We start from the raw sequence: 26,809 nt of genomic DNA, 5'->3' as shown, positions 1-26,809 counted from the left end.
ATTCTTTTTCTGGATTTAAACCATGTCCATCCTCTCAGAGGTCCTGTCACTTGCTAGTACCTCAAAAAAAAAAAAAATCAGATTAGGGCCCTGCTGCATCCCTTTTGACTCTCCCAAATTAAGCCTTGGAGTAAAACTATTTTAACTTTTGCTTAGTTATCTCAACATCCAAAGTATTAACAACAAAAAACTCAAAATATGCTGATAATTTTAAATCTGAATTTATTTTGAAATAAAAAACATCCAAAGTATTAACAACAAAAACTCAAATATGCTGATAATTTTAAATATGAATTTGTTTTGAAATAAAAATCCAAGATAACAAATTTTATAAAAATCGCCACATGGAAACACACTTTAAAATACCATCACATGCTAAATTTACTTAGGAGTTAAAAGATCCAGCCTAAACACAAGCTATCAATTGTAAATGTGAGTTCCTTCTTTTCTTCGTGCAAAAAGGAAGCTTATGCAGAACGCTGGACACATCAGGAGAGCCAGCAGTGACTCAGCACCTCTATGACTGAGGAAGCCTGGAGCCTCCTGGATAGGGATGGACTTCCCCATCCATGGGGATGCAGACTCCCCATGTGGGCTGCAGGAGCTTGGACTAGATGCTTTCCAAGCTCCTGTTTGCCATGGTCCTTTAATTTCTGGTAACAGAATGAATATCACCATTGTTTCCTTTTTATTGTAAACTTCGACAGGAAAGTGAGCATGCTCATAGGCTCTGTACATGGAGAGCTCAGTGGACGTTCTTGAGACTCTTCATCACTTGGGAAAGCCCTTTCTCAGAAGTTTCTGATCTGGTTCACTTCCTCACGTGGTGACTTGGACCGTGGCACACCATCCACACAGTCCTCCTGAGGTGGGTCCAGCTGGCTGGCAGATCTTTCCTGAAGTTGTGCCTATAGCTCCGCCACGTCTCTGCTCTGGCTTAAGTCCTCTTCTCTCCAGTTACAGTAGGTTCAATTCTCCTTTCCTTCTATTTTACAACTGGTATTTTAGTACGTTTCTATAGAATTTATTTTATCCTAATAATCAACAATTTGAGGCTGTTATGTAACCACTCTTTAGATATTTTGCTGGTCTGTAAAACTAAGTCGATTTGTATAAGAACAAGTAAAAAAACAAATGCTGGTAGACCTTAGCACCTTGCCATCATGTCCGCTACTGATGTATGGCCGCCTTCAAAGAACAACTGAGTTCACACATGGTTTTCCTATCACGTAAATACTCATGTGTTTTTTCAGTAATAAAACATGATTTTTTTTTTTTTTTTTTTGAGACAGGGTTTCTCTATGTAGCCTTAGCTGTCCTGGACTCACTTTGTAGACTAGGCTGGCCTCGAACTTACAGTGATCTCTGCCTGCCTCTGCCTCCTGAGTGCTGGGATTAAAGGCGTGAGTCACCATGCCCAGCCTAAAACATGATTTTTAAATAACAAATACCTACTCAGGACAAATGTCACAAGCAGTAGCTACAACGTATGCTACAGTGGTCCAACACTTCATTTCCATACATCACTTCCAAAATAAGGGCTCAAACCTTTGACTCTGCCCATGGATCCAAGTTCTAAGACATGTCATTACACATTATCATCTCTACAGTTTAACAAAAGCTAGGATGACATTCTCAATGTATGGAGGGGGTATAAAATCATCACTGCAAAGTTTAACTTCTTCATGATTACTTCAGAATCTCATAGGATCACCAAATCTTGCTAATTATAAAAAGGATAAATTTATAATTTCCTCTTTAATGACGGTACCATTATTGTCACTTATCTGGTCACAATTAAATTGCATTTCAACTACCTGATGTTGAACTTGAGGTAGCTGCATTGCGGTTGTATTGCTAGGGCAGTGGTATGGTGCAAAGCGCCATTTGGAACATCAGATTTGATTTAAATGACAGAAGTAAAGTCTCCTTGACACTGTTTCCTTATTTGGCATTCAAAACACAGAACAGAAACACCCCCTCAATCATTTCTTCAGTGAAAAAAGTACAGCTCTTTTGTGAGCATCGACACAATGCACGGAATCTGCTTCTTTGCATGAAAGGTGGAGTCGAGCGAGAAGGACTCAAACTCTGTGGCTACCTTCCGGTTAACACGGGTAAGAATGTGCATCAGCTCAAGCTTGTGTGCGTACAGTTTCAGCATGGCGCACAGTGACTGGATGAACCAGGACCCGTCCTTTGAATTTCTCCAGGAATAGTAACCTGCAAGGCAAAATATAAAGCATCATTTTTACCAGGTTTTATACATTTTTACATACCCACAGGCCGGCGGTGGGAGGGGGGGTGTGGGTGGGGACGGCGTGGCAGGCTAGATAGATGGCTCAGTGGTTAAGAGCACTGGCTGTTCTTCCAAAGGATCTGGGTTCAATTCCCAGCACCTATATGACAGCTCTCACCTGTCTGTAACTCCAGTTCCAGGGGATCTGACACCCTCATACCAATGAACATAAAATAGTTAAATCCTTTTTTCCCCCCTAAAAGAGAAACAGACAGTGGTGGCGGCACATGCCTTTAGTTCCAACACTTGGGAGGCAGAGGCAGGCAGATCTTTGAGTTTGAGGCCAGCCTGGTGTACAGGGTGGGTTCCAGGACAGCCAAGGCTACACAGAGAAACCCTGTCTTAAAAACAAATACAAAACCCAAAGCAAGTAAACAAAAAAAACCAAAAAACAAAAAAGGAAAAGAAATAACACCTCTAGTGTCCAGAGAAATGATATTGAGAAGAAAAACACATACTATATATACATACCTCACTGCTCTCAGCAGAAAATAAAAAGAGCAGCAATGGGCTAACGGCCATTGCCTTCCTCTGAGTGTTACTTTCTGGTCTCTTTCCCACAAGGAAAGAACAGGTAAGAGTGAGGAAGACATGAGGATACGAAAGCGAGGATGTTCAAATGGAGCCACATAGGCCTCGTGGTGTTTCAATCAGAAGTAATCTGACTTTAATATTGGTTTAGACAGATAATAAATTGCTCACATGCACACACTTTTAAAATGTCTTTAGACTGATTTATTTTATGTGTCTGAATTCTTTGCCTGCATGCAAGTATAGCACACGAGTGTGAGTTCTTTGCCTGCATGTATGTAAGTGTAGCACACGAGCATCTGACACCCACGGAGATCAGAAGACGGCAGTCAGATCCCCTGGAGCCAGAGTTACAGGTGTCATGGACTCCCGTGCGGATGGGAGGGCCTGGAGTGAGAAGTGCTCTTAACTACTAAGCTGGGTGCTTCAGCCCCCGAGATATATACACACTTGAAAGAATGTCATTAAGCCGGGCGTGGTGGCGCACGCCTGTAATCTCAGCCCTTGGGAGGCAGAGGCAGGTGGATCTCTGTGAGTTCCAAGGCCAGCCTGGTCTACAAAGCAGCCAGAGCTATACAGAGAAACTGTCTCAAAAAAAAAAAAAACCTAAAAGAATGCCATTAGTTTGCCTATAAGGTGTCTGGATGAATATAATAAATAGTATATAAAAAGCCAAAGAAGGATAAAAAATATTGTATTTTTAAAAAATTTATTTTCAGATTAACTATTAGACTCATTATGTTTAGCTTAGATGTACACTGCTTGGAAAAATGCCAGTGGATAAAATAAACAAGGTTGAATACATTTTATTTATTTGTTTAAGTAGATCTATTTATTTATTTACTTATTCTGTATGTGTGGTTGTATATGTACACATGGAGTTCATCTTGTAAGAGCTGGTTTTCTTCAACCATGACATGCACATATACGTATACAGGCCCACACCCACGAACTTAATGCCTTTTCTGTGTGAGCATGGTGGTCTGTATACGAACGGCCCCCACGGGCTCATGTTTGAATACTTGGTCCCCGGTTGGTGGAACTCTCTGGGAAGGAGTAGGAGGTGTGGCCTTCATGGAGGAGGTGTGTCAGGTGGGCTTTGAGGTTTCAAAAGCCCACAGCATTCCCAGTCCATTCTCTCTGTGCTGGTCGATGGAGATGTAAGCCCAGCTGTCTACTGCCACGCCCCCCCATCCCCCACCCTCGCTTTCCTCATAATGGTCATAGACTCTAACCCTCTGCAACCGTGGGCTCCAAATGAAACATTCTCTTGTCTAAGTTACCTTATTCATGGTGTTCTGCCACAGTTTTAAAAAAGTAACCAAGACAACATGTTAGTTATTTTAGGGATGTAAAAGTCTTTGTGAGGGGTATGTAAAAATCTTAATAATCTGTAGGACATACATAGTCTCTACTGCTCGGATCTTTAATTGGTCGCAACACAATTCCTCTAAAACCCACAGGTAGCATTCCTTTGACGTCTTCTTACCAGGCGCTGTGGAGTAAGCATACAGGAAGTCGGCCTCCACGGGTATCTTCTGGCACGCCATGTCATCCTCAGTCCCACTGTCTGTCTCAATGCCGCAGTCCAGCTCAGTGCCCCGGCAGGCCTGCATGTTGAAGAAGAAACGTTTCATTTAAAAAGCATATGCGGACACACACAACTTACATCTAAACACTGTAAGTGTGGTGTGAAAACTGGTGAGGTTTTCTGTTACGAGAACAACACCAAAATGTATTCCATATTTTCTAAACGGCAGTACAAACAGATAAAAAACATATAGCAGGGCTGTAGCCCCGGAACAAAAAGTAAACACTGATGATTAGATAGGTTCATCTCTTCTTACGTGAGCACCCAGCTGCTCAGTCATGCGCTACCTGGATGATGAAGAGCTTCGGCTTTCCGGCTAGAGTGCGGCAGTAGTCCCCTCTGAAGTGACTCGTTAATTTTTTCAGGTCAACAGGACCATTTGTTCCAAAAATTATTCCTTCATCACCATGGCTTAGAATCACACAAATAAAACTGCTCCGTTTGCTGTGGTCTTCCTTAGACACTGGAAAGACGTTTAGACATAACATAAACCAAAGGGAAGACGGGAGAGCGCTCTGCAGCTTCATTTACAACACCAGCACGCAGTAAGAGAAGGCGGTGAAGGCCCCTCGGCTGGCTGATTTGTATCTCATGATCCCCTGCCTTAGCTTCCTGAGTTGCCCGGGTTATTGTCTTACAGCACGACCACAAGACAGAAACCGAGACTACAAATACAAGATCATCCAAATCTAACGCAGGCAGAGCACACTTGGAACCATTTTAGGGGGCGGCATGATCAATCTTTCTTTTTCTTTCTTTCTTTCTTTATTTCATTTTTTTCTTCTTTTTGAGACAGGGTTTCTTTGTGTAGCTTTGGCTGCCCAGGGCTCACTCTGTAGAACAGGCTGGCCTTGAGCTCAGTGACCCTCCTGCCTCTGCCTCCTAAGTGCTGGGATTAAGGCTTTGTACCACTGTGCCTGGCTTCAATCTTTCTTTGTTTTTCTTTTCTTTTTCTTTTTTTTTTAAACTTTCTACTTAAATGAAAAAGCAGCCAATGTGGTGGCGCATGCCTTTAGTCTCAGTACCCAGGAAGCAGAGGCAGGCAGATCTTTGTAAGTTGGAGGTTAGCCTGTCTACATAGCGAGACCATGTCCTGAGAAACAAAACAAGAAAACAAAACCAAGCAAAAACCAAATCACAGTGAGGTACAGTATAATTCCATCACTTATTATCTCCATAATTATAGCTAGAACACAAAGTGAAATTACCCAATGAAGGTCATTCTTCATACATGCAATTTTGATCATTCATATACACACACACATACCCACAACGTCTCCTGGATCCCTCCCTCCCCATCCTTTTCATAAAAATAAAAACACAGGGTCCAATTTGAGCTGGCCATATACACACAGGAGTGGGGCTATCCACTGGGGCATGGTCAGCCAATCAGGGACCACATCCTTCAGTAAAATGGGCACTCCCTCCTCTCACTCAACTGTCAATAGCTCCTGTGCTAAAGGTGGGCGCTCTTGAGCCCCTGTTCCTCCATGTAAGAACACTGACTGAGGGTAGCGTTGCTGTCATGGTCCTCCCAACCTCTGCCTCTTAGAATCTTCTGCCCCATCTTCTGCGATGGTGCCTGAGTCTTGGGGTGTGTAGGGGTTGGAGTATAGATTTCTGAGTCATGGGTATGTGTAAGGCTTGGGGTACAGATGTCTGAGCTGTGGCTGTGTGGAGGGGTTGGGGTATTGAGGTCTGAGCTTCAGGTGTGTGTTTGGGGGATGTCAGGGTCTGAGCCTTGGGCCTGTGTAGGGCTTAGGGTACAGATGTCTGAGCCTTGCGTGTATGTAGGGGTTGGATGTGTGAGCTGGGGCTGTGTGGAGGGGTTAGGGTGTAGACGTCCCATTTCTGGCTGAGCCCTGCAGACACTAATCTCTGTCCTTTGACCAGTTGGGAGTTGCTGTCCCATTGCACCCAAAAACTTCCAAAGGTCCTCCTTTTAATCAGCTATTTCTTACCATTATCCATCAATTCTACAATTTCTTCACGAGTAAGATCATTTTTATTCCTGACTTCATATTTCAGGCCCAGGAATGTCTCTCTGAGTTTGGCTGCGTCGATGTCGGTACCAGACCGAGGTGTCATTCCTTGGGACAGAAAGAAGTCTTAATGGCATTTTAACAGAACAGCTGCTTTGAGATTAAATGAACGATGCAGCAATTCACACAGCTCCACGCTTCCTTGTAAATGTTAAGACAAGCCTGCTTATTTTGATCACAGTGACAGAGTCTACACTGTTAGCACACAAGACACTTCGCTGTATTAGCCGCTGCAAGCTGTCGTGGCAGGGAGATCCTCCATAGCAGCTTCAACAGTGAAAATAAGAGGGAACTTCAGATGCATGGCACTAGGTCTGTTTGTGGCTCATTTATATGATGGAGCACTATGTTGCCATCCTAGTCATTCATTCATTCATCATTCATTTATTCACTTGTAGGCAAAGTCTCACACTGCCGCTCAACCTGGCCTTGTCACAATAATCCTCCCAAGAGCTGGGATTATAGGCACGGGCCACCATGCCCAGTTTATGTTGAATGTTTTTGGTTTTCAAAAACTTTCTCATTTAGTTCACGTAACATGGTAATATCTAGCAGATAATTTTAGAAAGATAGAAAAAAGATATGTGATCTTAGTTCTGTTTTATGGGGCAAAGGACCCCAGGTGCCAATCATTGATTTTCATCCCTGCCAGCTGTGCCGGGGCCCTTAACTCACAGCGCCAGGCAGGTGGGCCCTAAGGGCGCTCCCTAGCTGCCTTTGGAATACAAATATCTCCGGCTTGAGGTTACTGAGTTATCCCCACCCTGGGCCACATTTCCCATTTGCAGGCTGTGTGTCTGTCTGGGTCTAGGCACAGTCTGCTGTCTTTACATCTACTGTTTACTTCAGGCTTTCACTCCAACCTTGTTGCTTATGAAACCTTCCCATCTCCCATCACTCAGTCTCAAGGTATTGGCTCTGTTGGGCAGCAACAGAATCCAACCTTTCACAGTCACAGGGAGAGACAGAGATTTTCAACCTGGGAGAAGAGTTCAGACCGTATATGGGACATGGAAGGTTCTAGTGTATCTCTACTTTGTGGTTTTTCTGCATCAGTTTACTGACTCATAACATATGGCTATTGCTTTTCATATTATATCCAATGGAAATGGCATCAATATTTAAAATACTTTAAAAGTCATGTTAGATACATACCAGTGCTTTTATGGAAGTTCTTATTATTAATTATTACACACACACCCATTTCAGGATAATCCATTTTATAACTACTGTCCAGATACATCCCAGAGTCCATTGATTTGCTTCCATGTATGGTCTTTCTGCATGGAAATCAGGTGATAATTATAAAGGCAGAAATGACAATTCTATTAATACGACTTTTATGACTCATAAGAATAATTAACATTTGTTTAAGGCTACCAATGTACCCATCTTCATATTACATCCTTCATTCATTCAAATTTCACAGCATGTGGGTCTGATCCCTAGTACTAAGGGAAAAAAAAAGAGGCATGAGCAAATACATTCACAACAACCCATTTTACTGACGAGGAAAGGACCTACCACGGCTGAGTAACTAAGTAATGTGCTGGAGGGTGTTCTGATCTTATCGTGGCATCAAGGTGGAAAGTTTTCCTATGAAGTCCAATAAAACTTTACCAACTACATCTTTAAAAAAAAAACAATAACATTGTATGAAATAATTTCTCCTTTATGATTAAAGTATGCTTCTTTAAGATTTTGTTTTTTGAGGCAGAGTCTTGCTATCAGTAGCTAGGCTGGCCCTGGGCGGTCCTCTTATCTAAGCCTCTGCCCCCGACCCCAAAGTCAGTCCTTAAACTTCATGAGCTGAACCAAGAATACAAGAAGAACCACCATAAATCCTTGAACATACTCCTGTAGGAGGCACTTACATAAAAATATTGGCGAGCTAGACCAGAACTCAGTAATCCTTTCTTAGAGGACCAGACATGAAGTATGTTAGGCCATGCTGTGCCGGGCTTAAATGAAAGTCCAATAAACACTAGGAGCTGATATAGATGTAAACACACAAGGGTCTTTTAATTGCTCAGCTTAAGCTGGACCCACACTATCACTGACATGGCGGATCAGGTGTGAGTCCTGAGTACAAGTAGGAAAGAACATTTTATAGACTGTAGTGAGTGAGAAAGCAGGTAGATGTGTTTCTAGTTTGGCAAGCATCCTATTGATTATTCCTTGAACTAATTGATATTCCTCTGGCATCAACCCATGAATAATTAACTTCTACAGAATAACTCTTGAGAAATCCGGGAGAATTTTTCCAGCTGATTGGATATCTCTGTGCCAAGTGTATCTTTGTGGGTTTTTCTAGATCCGGAGTTCAAGAGTAGGTCACCCAAATACAGAAATGAAAGTTTTAAGCAAAATGGAGTTACTTTGGTCCATCAGCCATAGGCTACCCTCTAAGTAGAGGTTCAGACTGGCTGGGCGAAACTAGCCCAGGGCAATATGCTCCTTAACGTGGAGCTATATTTGCACTAAAGGTGACAGACAGAATGAGCACAAGGCTGACCTCTGATCTAGAAGATTCTAGAAACAATATTCTGGGAACAACCAAACATCAACACTGTTGAGGACAGATAGGAATATCTTAAATTTTACAAGATTCTAAAAATAATGGTAGGGAGAGATTAAAAGCAATAAATGAAGGAAGTCAAGGTCAGACAAAAAAAGAACCATTATATTTAGCTGGAGGTAAAGGCCCCACATTTTATAGAGAAAATAAGTCACATAGGAACAAGCTGTGCTTTCCTATTCCAAAAATCTAGAATCAAAAATGCTCCAAATTAATTAGCTAGGTGTGGTGACGCATGCCTTTAATCCCAGCAGTGGAGACAGAGGCAGGTGGGTCGAATTCAAGACCAGCCTGGTCTACAAATCAAGTCTAGAACAGCCAGGGCTGTTACACAAAGAAACCTTGTCTTGAAAAACCTAAAAATAAATAAATAAATAAATAAGAAAGAAAGAAAAGAAAAAGAAAGACAGAAAAGAAAGAAATGCTCTAGCATTGGAGAGCTTTTGAATGCCAACATGATGCCACAAGTAGAAAATCCCACACATGTGATGGGCCACTTTCTTGTTTTGTTTTTTTCAAGACAGGGTGTCTCTGTGTAGCTCCATTTGTTTTGGAACTGTCTCTGTAGAACAGGCTGGCCTTGAACTCACAGAGATCTACCTGTCTCTGCCTCCTGAATGCTGGGATCACCCAGCAATGGTTCACTTTCAAAATGCAGGCACATTAAAAATATTATATAAAATTAGCTTTGGGATGCATGTATAAAAGTTTATGTGAAACAGAAATGAATTCATAGGGTTTAGGATTTACAGATCAGGGAGACAACTCAGAAGGTAATGGCGCTTTCTATGCAATCCTCACGGCCTGAATTCAATCCTTGGAAACAACATAAAAAGCTCTAAGTCGGTGGTTCTCAACTTGTGGGTCAGGACTTGTTTGGAAGTCAAATGACCTTTTCACAAGGGCATCACATGTCAGCAGATTCCTGCATATCAGATATTTACATTATGATTTACAACAATAGGGAAGTTGCAAAGTAGCAAGGAACGTATTTTATGGTGGGGAGGATCACCACAACATGTGGAACACTGTATTAAAGGGTCGCAGTGTTAGGAAGGTTGAGAGCCCCTGCTCTAAGTGGTGGCACACTTAGTGGCAAGCACAGTGCGCCCGTGTAGGATGGGGGGTGGAGCCATGAGACTACGTGGAAGCCTGACTGCCAGCCTAGGGCACTCTGCAGCAGAAACAAGGGAAAGTTGGATTCAGACTCCAACATGTGCACTGTAATTCGCACACACCTGTACACACACACACACACACACACACACACACACTACTTTGGGTCCCAGCTCTAATGTATTTTAATACATACATACATACATATTAATAGGTGAATATTCTCTAAGTTGAGAGGCCAAGTCCTAAAATACTTCTAGTCATTTTGGATAAGGGATGCAATACTTATAATTGACCACAGAAATGTATTTGCCATCGCCTAATGCTGACTCTTCACCACCTGTTGCCGCCTTTACCAGCCAGCATGTGACAACTAGATCAAGAGGGAACATACCTTGATAAAGAGCAGAGAACATAAGGGCACTTAACATACATAGGACCTAAACAATCCGCTTGCCCTCAGGATAAGACACGAAGCCGCACATGGGGCTGGAGAGACGGCTCAGAGGTTAAGAGCATTGGCTGCTCTTCCTGTGGCCCTGGGTTCAATTCCCAGCATCCACACAGTGGCTCACATAAGCTTCGCAGCTGTAGAAGGAGCAGGCAGCTTGGCCTCTCTGGCTTGAAAGCCTTTCCTTCCCTGTTCCTATGTAGAATCCCACTTATATACCAACTCCTCACGGCGTGATGACTCTTGCCTGGCATTCTAGCACTTAGGAGACAGAGGCCAGAGAACCATCACATATTTCAAGCCAGCCTGAACTACAGAGCTCCAGGTTAGCCTGGGGTAGGTGGAGAACCTGCCTTAAACAACTACAAATAAAAATAAATAAATAAATAAATACTTACATTTCAGAGTTATTAATGGATTTCGAATCCACCGTGGTTTCGTTGTTCTCCATGGCCACTTTTCTTTACTAGAATATAGAAAGAAAGAAAGAAAGAAAGAAAGAAAGAAAGAAAGAAAGAAAAGAAGAAGAAGAAGAAGAAGAAGAAGAAGAAGAAGAAGAAAAGGAGTTACTTATAGCAAGTCTATATAGAGCTACTGCAAAGTGTTAGCAATGCCACACTCATGGCTCCTGGAGTCAGACTGTGTGGAGACTGACCCTTTGCAAGGGCACCCCAGTGCAGGCCCTTTTTTCCTTTCCTGTTCTTCCTTACCTATGAAGTGTGTGTAGCTCAATCTCTGCATGCCCCGACCCCCCATTTGTGTGCCCCTGTCAATCAAAACAGATACTCTTTCCTTGGTCACCCAACAAATCAAGTTATTTGTTGGAACTTGGCTTCCAGCTCAGCACAACTGAAACCAAACCGAAGCTCAAGGCACACAGTAAAGCTCACACAACACTCTAACACAATGGTGAGAGCCCCAGGGACTTCCAAACCTCTAGACTCTCCCAGCCAGAAATTTGACTTCCAATACTAAGTGACTTGATAAGGCATGTGACGGTTGCTCTCCTTATCTGCAGCACTGAGGAAGCCAGCTCCTTACTTGACTTCTACTGTTCTACAGAAGGAAAGAAACTCGGCAATGTAGTATACCTCCCCAAGTAAAGAAGACGAACAGAAATAAGACACCAAACAAGGACTAAACATCTCGAATGAATCTCCTGATTCCAGAATCCCTGGCTTTGTCACAAATTTCAATCGATATACAACTTTTAACCTCAGTCCTGTGCTAAGGTCACACATACTACGGCTCCTCACACAGAAGGCTTTAAAGCTAAGTTCCTACTCTCTTTGCCAATAGCTGAGAAAGAATACAGAGAAGAGGAAGTGACAGCACTACAGTTTACCCACAGAAGGGGACAGTGCTTTGTTGGCCTTCAAAAGCCAGTGTGCGGTTTGCATTCCTATGTAGGCTTTTGCTTTCTGTAAGTTTTACACTCACTGCTTGGCTCTCTAGAAAACCACAGGGTATGGGCACAACTGGGATGTACCATGTTTCTAGTCAGCAAGCCAAATCCTTAGAGAGCACACACTTTGGGCCAAGTTTCTACCTTCAAGAAACTTGAATTCTAGAAAGAAGAGTCAGAGATGGACAATAGGGCTTCGGACTCTGTCAAGGATGTGAGGAAATGAAAAAGGGGAAAGAAACCGGGAGTGTAAGCAACTTTAGCTAGGTGGTCAGAAAGCCATTTCTGAGGTGACACAGAGCTCTGAATGACAGAGGCTGACAGTGGGAAAGTATCAGCTAGATCAAAGGCCTAGAACTATTTCTCTACTTAAAGTATAGAAAGACCAGGGCAGGGAGATACCCAGGAAAGGCGAGAACGCATACGGTCTTGGGGCTAATAAGAAGGAGAGAACATCGGAACATTTAAACCCAAAGAGGAACAACCGCGTGAAGAATCAGCAGGGTCAGAATGGTAACACATGGGCCAGTGAGAAGCCTTCTAGAATAGTCCCGGGAGATGATGGGGGCCTGAACTGGAGCTGACCAGCTGACAGCCTGGCCATCCTGCTATTTAGAAGCTGATTAAGAGGAAGTGAAGGCAGCAGAGGAGCCAAAAGCAAAGTGATTTGGGTAGATATGGTACACCAAGACTCCAGAAGCCTTTCAAGAAGGCTCACTTTTCCCAACCCTGCCAGAAGGCCAACTTAAAAGAGGGCAGAAAGCCACAGGCTTTATTAAAAACAAAACAAACAAACAAACAACAACAACAACAACCCCAGTCACAGCTACAGTGGGGACTGTTAGGAAAAGCTATCCAGGGTAAATAAATGACTAGACTCTACTTCAGTAGCATGCTGGGTGTTACCCAGAGGACCCTCAGGGAGTGTTGGCTTCTCCAGGGTGTATTCTTTTGCACAGCTCACTATTAGCTAGGTTAGTTTACAACTTTGTAGGAAGTTAAACCATAAGAAGTAGCTACATAAGCGATTCTTGTCTGTAGCAAAAAATAGATTTGTTGCCTGGAGAGGTGGCTCAGAGGATAAGAGCACTGGCTGTTCTTACAGAGGTCCTAAGTTCAATTCCCAGCACCCACATGGTGCCTCCTAACAATCTATAATGGGATCTGGTGCGCTCCTCTAGACTGCAGGCAGAACAATGCATACATAATAGTAAAAAAAGAAAAAAAAAAGAAAAAAGAAAAAAAAAAAAGAAAAAAGAAAAAAAAAGTTGGGCATGGTGGCACACACCTTTAATCTCAGCACTTGGGAGGCAAAGGCAGGCAAATCTCTGTGACTTCGAGGTCAGCCTGTTCTATAAACAGAGACAGCCAGGGCTGTGACACAGAGAAACTCTTGTCTCGAAAAACAAATAAACAACAGAGTGGGTCTTTAAAACATAAATAAATAAATGTCTTATAATGATACAATTGATTTTTGATAGAAAGATGAATCCTTTTAAGTTATAGTTATTCCCGTAGAGGAAGTAACCAGTTTCCAAACTCCCAAGGAACTGCTCTTTCGCTTCCAATTCTCCTTTGAACTAGATTTAACTTTTTTTTTTTAAGATTTATTTAATTATGTATACAGTATTTTGCCTACAAGTACATTTGCACGACAGATGAGGGCACAGATCTCTTTATAGATGGTTGTGAGCCACCATGTGGTTGCTGGGAATTGAACTCTGGACCTTTGGGAAAGCAGCCAATACTCTTAACCTCTGAGCCATCTCTCCAGCCCTGGATTTAACATTTTATTGGCTCCATTAATTAACTAGTAGCTGAATAAAATTCTTGATGTGGCTCTACTTTCTATTTGAACAGCCAGGTTTTTAACTTTTTTGAAAATTGTATTTAAAGGAACCAATTGTTACCCTGGGTAGAGAAAAGCAACAATATAAACAACTCTTCCAGTTACTTTTGCTGCTTGGCTGTGAATGGGAGGAGAGAAATGGAACAGTCGCTGGACAGGAGTGAGGTTAGAGGATGCTTCAGGACCCGCCTTGTAAGCCTTGTTACTTGGGTTGTTGAGAAATGGGAGATTAATAACGCAGGAGCAGAGATGGGCTGGGCTTTCTGAAGAGATGCACGGGGATGGCCAGTATACACACGGAACTTACCTCAGGTAAGAGCAAGGCAAACGCATTCACAGTAAAGCAAATGAAAGCAAAATATTTCATTGATTTTTTTTTTTTAAGGTAGTACTGGGGCTCGAAACCAGAGTCTCAGGCATTAAGTGAGTACTCTACCACTGAGTCACGGTCCTGTACAAAGTGTTCCGGAGGTAACAGAGAGACTGAGGGTGATGAGAGATAGACTTGGTTCTTCTCACGGGGCAGCAGCCATCTCCTTTGAGAAGCTAACCTGTGACACGAGAAATCCTAAATGTCGCCTTTGGTTTGCTGTGGACATATCTCTAAATTTAACCAAGTGATACCAAAACAGAATTGGGTACAAAGCTGGCAAGTGCACGTGAGAGGTGTTTCCACACTACTGGAAGGGATATAAATTCGTAAGACCTCCTGAGACTATTTTGGGAGGCACTACCCATTTGCTCATAAAACCTGTCAAGTTTGATGAAGTAAACTGACAGTTAGAGTGTCTATAAATACCCCGGGAGATGGGGAGTAAGAAAATTAAAGAATGTACATTATTCATAAAAACTGAGTGTGTATACAGAGAAATAACTTATGGTAAGTCCACTCATATTACTACAGCTATTTTCTTTTATCGTCTTCTTGTATCCCTCATCAATGGGATAAAATGCTAACAATATTAGCTGAAGTGAACCCAGCCTGATCTCTTTTTACATATTGCTATATTTATTAGCGGCGTCTGTCTGAATGGTAGGATTGCTGACAACTTATTTACTTTGTAATATCTTCTATAACTTCTAATTTTGTAAACCCCGTTCCAATGTTAGGAAATATGATTTTACAAAATAGTGTCAAGCATAGCAGGCCGCTGTCAGCAGGATTGTGCTAGTCACTTTCAATCCCCAGCCCTCCTATTTCAAGAGCAATAATTAATTAATTAATTAATTGGTCAGGCATTGTGGTACAATCTATAATGCCAAAAGTCTGGAAACAGAGGGAGGAGGATTGCAGTGGGTTTGAGGTTAGTCTGACTCGCCTAGCAAGTTCCAGGGTGGCCTATACAACCTCATAAAACCAAAAGAGTAGGAAAGGTATAAGGGTACTCTTCTATTGGGAAAATAGCCTCCACCAGGTTTGGGTCTCTCTGCCTTTCTTTTTCTTTCTTATGGATAATAAATGTGTTGGGTACTAAGAAATCTCAAATTTCCATGAGCTAGAAATATCACGAAGAATAACTTGTCACTAGCTATGCCTCTACAAAGTGGGCAGACCACAAGCTTAGAATACTTAGCAATTTGTGCTTCAGAAACAAGGTGTAGTTAATTTGACTAACTAGAGAACAGTACAAAGCATCACTAAGACTAAGAAGTCTAGACAAAAGGTAGATATATAAAAGGGTCAGTAAACACTTTGGCCCGTGAGAATATAATATTTCCATTCATCAACAAATGGAACATGTGTAACTAGAAAGAAGAGAGAGAGAGAGAGAGAGAGAGCGCAATCAAAAGGTAAATATAACATAAAGTGTTTAGTAAGCGCCGGGCGTGGTGGCGCACGCCTTTAATCCCAGCACTCGGGAGGCAGAGGCAGGCGGATTGCTGTGAGTTCGAGGCCAGCCTGGTCTACAAAGTGAGTCCAGGACAGCCAAGGCTAACACAGAGAGACCCTGTCTCAAAAAACCAAAAAAAAAAAAAAAAAAAAAGTGTTTAGTAAGCACTTTGGCCCAAGAGAACCTTTACACTGGCCAATCAATGGAAAATGCATAGTTAGACAGGCAGGCAGGCAGGCAGGCAGGCAGGACCGATGGACGGACACAACAGGCCTCAACAGAGATACAGAGATGTCAAGGAAGCATAGAATAGATGTTCACATCATCTATATGAAGACATGGCCAACTGTAAGGCATCATCACCATGTCAAAGCAGCAGCTTTGAAAGGGCTAACAAGTGCCCTTCCCACTTTATAACATTCCAGAAAAGATGAAAACACAGACAGCCTGAGCAGATCAGTGGCTGCCAAGAATTACGGGGAGATGGGGAGAGCATAAAGGTTGTCAGGTTTGGTAGTAAGCACCTTGACTTGATGAGCCATCTTGCTGGCCCCCAATAATAGATTTTAACTAAACATTAAGTGGCTTTTAAGTACTCATTTCCTTTTCATATACCCAACCAATTTTCTAGAATCAATTGTGGAAAGTTAAAAAACAAAACAAAACAAAACAAAAAACAAAAACAACAAAACCTCAGACAGATGAGTCTTTACTGTAAGTAACTTCAATCACCTTGACATTAGCCATAAGACAGTTGAATTTCAATCCTAAAAGTAATTGGTGGATGATATATATATATATATATCTCCTTTTAGGACAGGAATTAAAATGTTATCTTCCTACTTGATAGGGATTTCTCAGAAAATTTCATCCTTAGTCCTTGAACATTGCAAATTATCTTGGTTATCAGCTCATTTTGATATTCTACTAAATTTCTTATACTAAATCAAAATCTGTCTAGTGTGAGGCATATGCACACTGACTCTATTTGTCATCATCTGCTTTTCCCACATCAGGTACCAAATCCACACTCTTGGGACAGACTCTTAGCATTACCTCATCGCCATTAGCTAATACCCAGCTGGATACAACTTATTCTAGGGATGCTGAGCTCATCTCTGAAGGATTTAAAAAAAAAACCCTGTCTCTTGGGGGATGTATAGACTGTCACACATGATAGCAGGAGCTTAGGGTATTAAAAACAAGAAAACAAACAACAGGGTTTTACAATACATTCTGGCTTAGCTACCAAGTGTTTCTGAAAATCCCTGTGTCAGTTTAGGATTTGGATGACTGGAAATGTTAAGGAAACACATTCCGTGCTCACCAGGAAGCTGTGACCAATGCATTTGACCGTACATGGTGATCTGGCATTTAGGCCTGAGACTCATTTCTCTGGTTCCTGGATCCTTTGATGACTACAGCAACCGCAATCAGATGTTCAAAAGTTTATAAATGTTGTGGGCATAAATTTACTGTCACTCTGAAATAGAGATTTAATTGTTCCAAGCTGTGTTTTCCTGAAAGAAGTGAAAAGTTGAAATTGCTCTCCATTCATACAGTTGTTTGACAGTTTTTCCTTGCAACTGTACAGGACAAGTGATCTTCAGAATTAAAGAAGGAACAGAAGCTATTTCTAATGAGCTATAATGTATTAATAATAATAATGTACAATGTATCGATAATAACTTGAGATGACAGCTTGCCTATGGTAGGGCTTTGAAATGAAGTGTTACATTAATACAAACCAGTTTTAGAATGTGTGAGTGTGTGTGTGTGTGTGTGTGTGTGTGTGTGTGTGTGTGTGTGTATCATATACATGAGAGTGAGAGTGTGCTTGCCTATGTCTGTGCACTAGGAGGTCTCAGATGTAGACTTCTGGTATCTTTCTCTATTGCCAACTACCTTATTTTTTTGAGACAAAAGTCTCTCATTGAACCTAGAGCTCTTTCTATTGGCTAGACTAAGGCAGTGCGTCCTGTGATATGCCAGGCTATAGTGGGATTACAGCCATAAGCCACCACACTCAGCTTTTACGTGGGTGCTAGGGATCTGAACTTGGGTACCTGTGCTTGCATAAAATTGCCTTCTGAGCCATCTCCCAAGACTAAATTTCGGAGATTCTTAAGCTGAGAATCTGTTCCCTGATCTCTAAGTGCTTTCTAGATCTCATTCTGACACACAAGAATCAACACTCTTCACTTCTAAGACAGTAGCAGCCAAACTAGGCATGTCTTTTACTTCTAGTGCATATGCTAAACTGAGCAGTACACACGTGTTTCCAATTGGGCTTCCCAGTAACACTGAGGCATAATGGTTCAACTTCAGACTTCAGCTAAATAGAACTTAGAAAGTTGATCCCGTTTTAGGTAACAGAGCCATTGCTTCAGCTCCATGCAGCAAACTCCACTCTATAATCTATAGATTGCTCAGCACCATATAGGGGTTGACAACACTATAGTTAATTTCAGGGGAACAAAAAAACAGAAGCCCATAATCTCACCTAATTAAGATGAGATTGAAAACATAAATGGCAGGACAGTAACTGATTATTCAAAACTGAAATAGAATGTGCAATTGTCCCTCAGTATTTGTGGATGGCTGGTTCTAGGACCTCCCTCAGATAGCAAATTCAAGTCCAAGGACTTTGTATAAAAGGGTGTACTATTTACATATACGCTAAGCAGCCCTGATATTAATTACTAATGGTACCTAGTACAACATAACATCTTTATGTATATATGATTAAAAAAATCTGCACACATCAATACAGATTCAACTTCTATTCTCTGGCAACTCTACCTACAGTTGGTAAAGTTTACAAACCTAGAAGGTCCACTAGGCTGCACTTACTGCAGCGAAGAAAACAGTAGTAATGGTTATGATGCTTCTTGTGCCACCGGGAAATTTACTTATAAATGTAAAATATCTGATTAAACATTCAGAAAGCATCATTAAAACACTTCCTTTGTCTACGTATCTTCCTATCAGTAGAAAGGTGAAGGCATGGTAGCCTGGAGCACGACTTCCAGGAAGACTACTACTTCTTTTCTTTTTTGGTTTTTCGAGACAGAGTTTCTCTGTATAACCAGGCTCGCTTGGAACTCACAGCAATCTGCCTGCCTCTGTCTCCTGGGTGCTAGGATTAAAGGTCTGTGGCACCACGCCTGGCACCCAGGAAGCCTACTTCTAACTGGGCAGAACAACTTGAGAAAGATTGGGATTATATTTACTCCCTATCAGAGAGAACAAAGCCTCACAAGTACTTTCATATTAAGTAAATGAAACAGAAATGGCACCTGCTTCATAGTAGTCTGGTTAAGAAAAGATTTCATCTGTAGTGTACCCAGTGGGGTTTTTGTTTGTGGTTTTTGTTTTTGTTTTGTTCCTTCCTAAATCTGTCCCATCTGGTCTCAGTTCCTTTGGAATACACTGAACTGGATGTTACCATTGAGCCTGATGAAGCCAATATTTTAATGTTTATGGTGTAACAAAAGTGAAAACGTGCAAGCTGGAAAGGAAAGGGAAACACGGAGACCAGTTCAGTTGGACCATGGGAAAGACTGTGGCACTTCTTATCTGCAAAGGCTCCAGGGAAACCCTTGGAGAGCAGTTTCTGGACAGACAAAAGAAGAAAACAGCAAAACCCCTGCAGACATCTAAGACTGGACATGCGAGAATTACTGACCTATTTTTGCTGTTGAAATAAAGATTAGAATAGAAGAGCCTCAATGTCTTTTATAAAAAACTACAATAACTATGTAAATTACTAAATGTCAGTTGTACACAAATGTTGCATTAGACATGGAGTGTGTGAAGTAGTGGAGAGGCAGACCCTACCCCCATACATATCCATGTTTGCTGGTATTTAAAAAAAATGGCAGCAAGGTAGATGCTAGCTTATGTACTTATTAGATAAATAATTAGTCCTTATTAGATAATTTCACTGTATTTTAGCAGAACAAAGAAGCCCTACTGGGAGTATTGAAGGCAAGAACAAAAAGGTCAAAACAAATGAAAACTACTATATAGAACCTCACACTTAAGAAAACATTGGTGCACACATGATTTCATCTTTACAACACCCCGATTAGCTACATTGATTATATCTTATTATGAACAAGCTGCTAAGCACCATGGGACATGGCCTCAGATGGTCAGACACCTGAGCACCCTTTCCTCCCCAAAATGTTGCTTTTACTGTTAAATGAATATAGATCAGTACCTAAGGATGTAAGAATTTCCATATCTTTTTAAAGGCCCTATCACTGAGTAGAATTTAAAAGTACTATCTAACACCAAGACTGGAAGTAACTAATGCAAGCTCTTTGAGGAGAAAGACTGTGTTGTAACTTTTAAAAGGGGGATGAAGTGGATGGATATGCTCTTAAGTCTGAGAGTGAAACAGTAAGGTGGCACTGTAATTGCTCATCACAGCTAAAGATACAGGGTTCTTAGACCGGCAAGAGACATAACAAAAGCAATCTGATTTAATTAGGTGCAGTATTCACTTCTGCTACTCTGTACCGGTGTGACTGCTACATTTCAAGAAACTGCCACTCCTTAAAACACCCTTTTACTTTCCAAAAGCCTTATTCTGCTGGACAGCAAATCAAGGCTGAAGCTTAGCCACCTGGTTGTGACAAGGATGGTTCAAGCTCTACATTTCCTGTGGCCACTTGTAACACACTGTAAGTGGCTTTTCTGGGGGGGGGGGGGCTGGCCAAACCCCCAGCTTAGCGGCTCCTTCTGCTATTTTGCATACTCATACAGTTACCAATCTTTCCTAATCTTCATTTTAATCAGTCCTTTTACTGTAATAAAGCAAATGGATGAGCATTAAGGAAGTGGTGTTGGCTTAACAGTTTTGTTGAGAGGCAGTAAACAAGCAAAAGTAGAGGATATGACATAGCAGTTCTCAGGAAATGCCTGATGCAAAGGAAGAAACGGGAATGTTTACTTGAATTATTGACTAAGAACTGAAACCCATTTAGGAGTTTCTACTCACAAGCAAAGACGGGGGGGGGGGGGAGGGGGGAGGGAAGGGGGGGGAGTAAGAAGGTTGACAGAGGGCTGCAGGCAAAAAAAAGCAAAGGACACTGGGAGAAAAGATAAAACCGGAGGGCACTCAAGACCAAGGGTTTGGCTTTGCTAACCCGCTTTGAGGATAAGGTTTTAAGGCTAAACGGAAACATCTAGAAAACTGGTTTTGCTCATGCTTTAACGAGTGAAAAGGAGACGGGGAGAGGGCAGAAGGACGGGGGTGGGAGTGAGGGTAGGGCAAGGGAGCGGGGAGAGACCAGCAAGGAGGCTAGTTCAGTTCCCTGGAAGACACATAGCAAGTTCACAAGATTGGGCGCCTAACAGCAGAAGCGCCAGGTAAAAATCTGGCAGACACCTACGTCTACAAAGGCTAGGTGACTAACAGCAGAAGGTGGGGGCCGCAAAAATTACCTGAGGTGACTCAACTGAGGAGGTCAAGAACCAGCTGACCAAAATTTAATAAGTGTGAGGAACGGGCAGTAACTAAGCAAAGCCCAAGGGGGTGTCAGTGCAGCTCCTACAGGGATTTTGACCAAGAAAAGAACAAGCTGGAATATTCACGGAAAGCTTCGGGCTAAGAAAAGAGAGTTGGGGGGCCAATACTTAAAACCAGCTCTCTGCAAGAACCAAAAATCACACAGTGAACTCGAGAAAACCAAACATAAAGACCAAACCTTGGTGCAGTAGAGCGAGGCTGGGTCCCTAGAGCCAGCCTCAAGGTCTGCATTAAGGCTTGTCTCCCAGGCCCCAGGGCAGAACTTCCCCTACTCATCCTCGGCTTCCGAGGCCATGCCTCCGCCTGTGGCTCCAGGATTCTGCCACCTCCCGCCCCTAGGCCTCCAGGCTCACCCCCCCCCCTCCTACCCCTTTCCCATCCTTGAAGCTCAGTGCACCGGGCGATCTCCCGATCGCCGCCCCCACCACTTCGGACTCCGCCTTCTGCGCTTCGGCTGGGCCCACACGCCAGGCTCCGGGGTCTGAGTCCAGCCTTGATTCACTCGGGCTCGAGGACACCGGCTCGGCTTCCCAGGTCTGGGCTCCCAGCACCGGATCACGCTCCCGGCGAGCATTTCCAGCTCCTCTGCCTTCAGTGCTTGCCTGAGCAAGCCTGGAGGCCACACAAAGGATCCTCCACCCAGATCGCCCGTTTCCCCCGCCTTCTCCAAGCAGCTGCAGACCCGGCAAGCTGAGGGCACCGACTCGAGGAGGCGACGCAGGCCCGGGAAGGCACGAGGGCAGACCGCACTCACCGAACCGCTGCAAGCTCCGTACGGCAGGACAGGACTCTTTGCTTTGATCCCACCAGCACAGCTACAGCAAGCGCAGCCTACCGCCCGCCCCGCCCACCGCCCGCCCGGCCCCGCCCCCCCCACCCAGCACCGCCCACCAGCACCGCCCATCGCCCACCGAGCCCTGTTCACATCCCCGCTCCTTCCTGGTGTCCCCCTCCCCCAAAATCCCCTTCTCCCGCACGCAGGTCGCGACTTGTCTCAGCCCAGGCCGAAGCCCCGCCCTCTGGAGCCCCGCCGCGCAGCCCTTTTCTCGCAGGCCACGCCCCCGTGTGACCACGCCCCCCGCGTGGGGGTTTGAAGCTCTGGTTCCCGCCAGCAACAGCTCCACCAGCTGCCATCTGCGGCCGGCTTGCATCACCTGAGGTAAATAAATTTAGAGAGGTCTTTAGGCCGCGCCTGATTCCGGGGGCGCAAAGCTGGGCGTTCAGGGCGACACCGCTGTCTGTCAGAGCTCCGACAAGGAGAAAACAGGGCTGAACCCCGCACTCGAACTCTCTACTTCCTCGCAAAGGAACTGAGGCTCTTCTTCACTTCCCGTTCAACTCTTGGGCCCTCAGTGAGAAGTACTGAAATCGCGGGCTGTTTTAGGTCCTATTTCTGGCCCTGCCCCAGTGAAGTGTTTTTTGCATAATATGCCGGAAACATGAGCACAGCACTCAGCGTCAGTTTTCTGGGGGGCTGAGGATACTGACAACATGTTTACTCCATGTGAGCAGCAGCTGCTTCCGGAGGTTTGCCTGGTTGCATGTAAGGGACTGGGAGTATATATGCAGGTACTCACATGTCTACCGTTTGTTGCATGCAGAATCCATGTTCTTGCATTTCCACAGGACATTATTTTTTCCAGTTCCGACAGAAACTTAAAAAGGATAAATGGGAGCCGGGTGTGGGGGGCGCACGCCTTTAATCCCAGCACTCGAGAGGCAGAGGCAGGGGGATCTCTGAGTTTGAGGCCAGCCTGGTCTACAAAGCAAGGCCAAAAAAAGTCTTTTTTAAAAAAAAGGTAAATGGTTTGCTCTTGGGAAGAGCAGAGCCACAGTAGTTAAAAGGCAGGTTCCGGAAACAAACTGATCTATCGTTACCCCTCCCAGAGTGAGTGAGGATCAGCCATTTTCTGTTGGGATAATAGGACGCATTCAAGCCTAGCGATGCTTCTGGATGCTTCTGGGTACTATGGTTCACAAGGAAGGAACTAATTATGGTTCACAAGGAAGGAACTAATTAAGAAATCCCGATCTCCTTGTGCCCCCACTCCTACCTGTGCAAAAAAACGGTCTTAACAAAATGATGCTTGCCCAGCCTTTAATCCCAGCACTCGGGAGGCAGAGACAGGTGAGGTGGATCTCTGTGAGTTCAAGGCCAGCCTGGTCTACAAAGCGAGTCTATGACATCCAGGGTTATTACACAGAGAAACCCAGAGAAGCTTGTTAGAGCAGAACAGCTGGAGGTGATGGTTTTCGTCTGAGCTCTTTAGTTTCTCTTAACAGTGGTGACCCAGAGGGCGTAGAAGGTGTTCTAGGCTTCAGAGAGAAAGAATTCGTGAAAAGCAACGTGATGCTTTGCAGATCGGGCCAGCTGGAAGTAGTCAAGGAGCAGGGAGTAGTCATTTGGTGGGAAAACTGAATTAGGAATATAGTATCTGATCATTTTAGCGCCAGATTCTGCAGGGAAATTTAGACTTCATAAGATAAACTACGTATCAATTAAATGATAACTGAATCATTAACGAGTATTCTTGCACGAAGCTGTAAAAATGGTGATCATCAGTCTGGAAGAGTTGTGCTGCTTTGGATGGGAGAGCGGTGAGGAGGGAAGGAAGCAGGAGCTGCAACAGTATTGTTAAGGGCTTTCCTACAACTCTGAGCCAGGCTCTGTGGAGCACACTGGTAATCCCAGCACTTGGGAGGCAGAGGCAGGTGGAGCTTTGGGAGTTTGAAGCCAGCCTGGTCTACAGAGTGAGTCCAGGACAGAAAACCAAAAAAAAAAAAAAAAGACAGAAGCAATAAATACAAAATCTGTTCAAAAGCAAAGTAATTTAAGTATGAAGAGAGGAAATTCAGTCTTTTATATTTACTTTCTTAAGTCGTTATACAGTCTAGAAAGGGAGCTTTTGTAGTAATATGTTTGTGAGTTTTATTTTATTTTTTAAAATAATTATTTTTTGCTTTTTAAAACATTTTTATTTAATTTTAATTTATGTGCATTGGTGTGAGGGTGTCAGATCTTGGAGTTACAGACAGTTGTGAATTGCCATGTGGGTGCTGGGAATTGAACCCAGGACCCGTGGAAGAGCAGACAGTGTTCTTAACCACTGAGCCAACTCTCCAGCCCTGTAAATGAATTTTAATAGCATGCTTTAAGATAACTACTTAAAGATGAATCCTGAGTAGTAGATATTGAATAGAGGCATTCTAGAGTACGAAAAAGAGGGGCTGAAGAAATGGGTGGGTGCTTAAGAGATCTTGCCGCTCTTCTAGAGGACCCAAGTCCAGTTCCCTGGTGCCCAACTGAGATGGAACTTGCAGTTCTAGCTCCAGGGGATCCAGCACTCTCTTCTAGCCTTCAAGATCGTGCGCATGTGCGCGCACACACACACATTCACGCAAATATACCCATGTAAATAAAACTTAACAAGACTTTACGAATTATATAATATGAAGGAGATGTTAAGGAGCTTGGGGGATGGCTCAGTAGGTAAAGTACTGGCTGTAGACACATAAAAATATGAGCTCAGACCCCCAGCAGCCATGTGAAATGCCTGGCGTAGGGGAAGGTAGAGGCAGTGGAATCCATAGAGCATGCTGGCCATCCAGCCTAGCCTGATTGATGAGCCCAAGTTTAGTGAAAGACCCTGTCTTACGTAAGATTGAAGCTGTCATGAGGGTGGTACACACCTTTCATCCCAGCACCCAGGAGGCACAGGCGGGCAGATCTCTGTGAGTTCAAGGCCAGCCATGTCTACAGAGCAAGTTTTAGGAGAGCCTGTCTCAAAAAAAAAAAAAAAAAAAAAAAGTAAAAAGGAGAGTGATGATTGAGGAAGATACCCATTGCTTTTTGGCACGCACATTCACAACACAAGTGCACTTATCACATGTGCACACATACACATGAACACAAAATATTGTTAAGTATTTTTAAATAAAAGAACATCGTAAATACTGAATCTAGGATGGTTACCACAGTACTGATGAGTCTCGTCTCAGGGTAGAGGGAGAAGTTGAAGAGGGGTTGATTGATATTAGAGAAGAAACTAGAGTGCGTATTGTGGCACACGCCTATAACGCCGGCACTTAGGAGGCCAGAGCAGGGGGATCTTCAGTTTGAGGCTAGCCTGGGCTACCATATCACATTTCAAAAAAAAAAAAAAAAAAAAAAAAGGAAAGGAGGAGAGAAACCAAGAACATGGCTAAAGGAAGCCTCAGGTATTCCTGTACCCCAGTATTAGTCAGACTTCTCGTTGTGGCAGAGTGAGCGCCTGGCAGAAAGACATAATGAATGGAGTATTTATTTGGGCTTTGAAGTTGTCTGTCCGTCTTGGCTGGGAGGGCATGGTGGAACGGCAGTTCGTACCATGGCATTCAGAGAGCAGCACTTTCTCAAAGGAGGCCCCACGCCCTACTTTTCACCATTTCTCAGTAATACCATGATATCATGAATGCAGGAAGGGAATCCATGAATAGTCAGAGTCCACATGCTCTAATTGCCTTTGAAAGTGATTCCGCAGACAGTCCCAAAGGTGTGCTTTGTACGTGTGGGCACAGTGAAAGCCACTCACCTTGACAGTGGTAACTATTACAGCATGAGTGAATGGTGGCTACAAAGCACCTGTGTTATGTCATCCTACCCCACCCCTCCCTCCCCAACCCCAACCCCCACCCCACTCCCTCCCCAACCCCCACCCACACTCAGGTTGCTCATGGGAGCCAGGCCATTCACAGGCCTTAATAAACTAATCTAATCAGCCCAGGGAAACTGGTCAACTTTCCACCTTTATCCCGATTTCCCCTTTTCCCACTAATTACCAGAAAAATGACTAATCCTGTTTTCTAACTTCAGCACTTCCAACTGTAGGACTGTAGCAAAAGACTGTTTTGGTGCAAAAATAAGCAGCAGAGCTCCTTAACCCTTTGGTTTTAAGCTAGTACAAGTGCTTTCCTTTGGAACTTGTAACTATCACCAAAAATAGTCCCTGAGTGAAAAGCAGCTTGGGCATACAATTATTTGAAAGGACAGCAGTGTTCTTTCCATAGCAGGAATTAAAAGTATTCCTACTATGGTGTCATATTCTCTCAGAGGGTCGGGATGGGAATGCCATAGTCCCAAACCAGAGGGCCAGATGCTTTCTTCTTCTCCATTTTCTTTGCTTTTGTTATTCAGCCCTCCTGGTCAAAGAGTTCAGGCCCCAGCTGTCTGATGCTCCAGCTGCCACACCTAGCTGTGAAAAGAATTCAGGGACATAATAGATGCTCAACACTGCCTTCCTTAGCAGTGTGTGTATCTTCAGCAACCACTTTTGCATTCTGGCTCCAAGACTCACATGTATGGCGTGTCCCCACAGTCGTACCAGGTTGTTTTATAATGTGGATGTGGATGGTTTTGGTTTCACTAAATGTGAACATTGTATACAGCCATTCTTAGTTATTGCTTTGAATCTATGATTCAGATATAATTGCGTCCTGTTTGTTGTTTGGGGCAACAATATAATAATGCCCCTAAACGCTTTAGTGTATTCTGTTGTCTCACTTAAAAACTAATATATCTGTTTTCTGTATAAGTAGAT

At 43.4% G+C, this 26,809-nt stretch overlaps 2 protein-coding genes across 5 annotated transcripts in view; one reads left to right on the top strand and one right to left on the bottom strand.

Annotated features, from left to right (window-relative positions):
- Window positions 1–205: 205 nt before the first annotated feature.
- CASP3 (caspase 3) lies at window positions 206–22,080 on the bottom strand. Of its 3 annotated transcripts, none has more exons than XM_084758937.1 (7): window positions 21,988–22,080; window positions 11,007–11,074; window positions 7,619–7,743; window positions 6,383–6,511; window positions 4,709–4,884; window positions 4,320–4,440; window positions 206–2,223 (listed from the first exon to the last, which is right to left on the bottom strand). In XM_084758937.1, exons 2-7 carry the CDS (start codon window positions 11,057–11,059, stop codon window positions 1,994–1,996), a joined length of 834 nt encoding a protein of 277 aa, XP_084615063.1. In that variant the 5' UTR covers window positions 11,060–11,074; window positions 21,988–22,080; the 3' UTR covers window positions 206–1,993. The 3 variants fall into 3 exon arrangements, with proteins under 3 accessions (XP_084615063.1, XP_084615064.1, XP_084615065.1); XM_084758938.1 differs by lacking the exon at window positions 21,988–22,080 and adding an exon at window positions 11,543–11,872; XM_084758939.1 differs by lacking the exons at window positions 4,320–4,440; window positions 21,988–22,080 and having other exon boundaries at window positions 2,023–2,223; window positions 11,007–11,070.
- A 60-nt stretch (window positions 22,081–22,140) lies between these two features.
- The window catches only part of PRIMPOL (primase and DNA directed polymerase), a 35,960-nt gene continuing 31,291 nt past the window's right edge, over window positions 22,141–26,809 (top strand). For both annotated transcript variants that reach the window (XM_084758955.1, XM_084758954.1), the window contains exon 1: window positions 22,141–22,392. The gene's annotated coding sequence lies outside the window, so the exon portion shown is untranslated. The remainder of the gene's footprint in view (window positions 22,393–26,809) is intronic.

This window comes from Acomys minous, assembly GCF_964271855.1.
Source record: "Acomys minous genome assembly, chromosome: 15".
Lineage (NCBI taxonomy): Eukaryota > Metazoa > Chordata > Mammalia > Rodentia > Muridae > Acomys > Acomys minous.
This window is presented reverse-complemented; position numbering and strand designations above follow the sequence as displayed.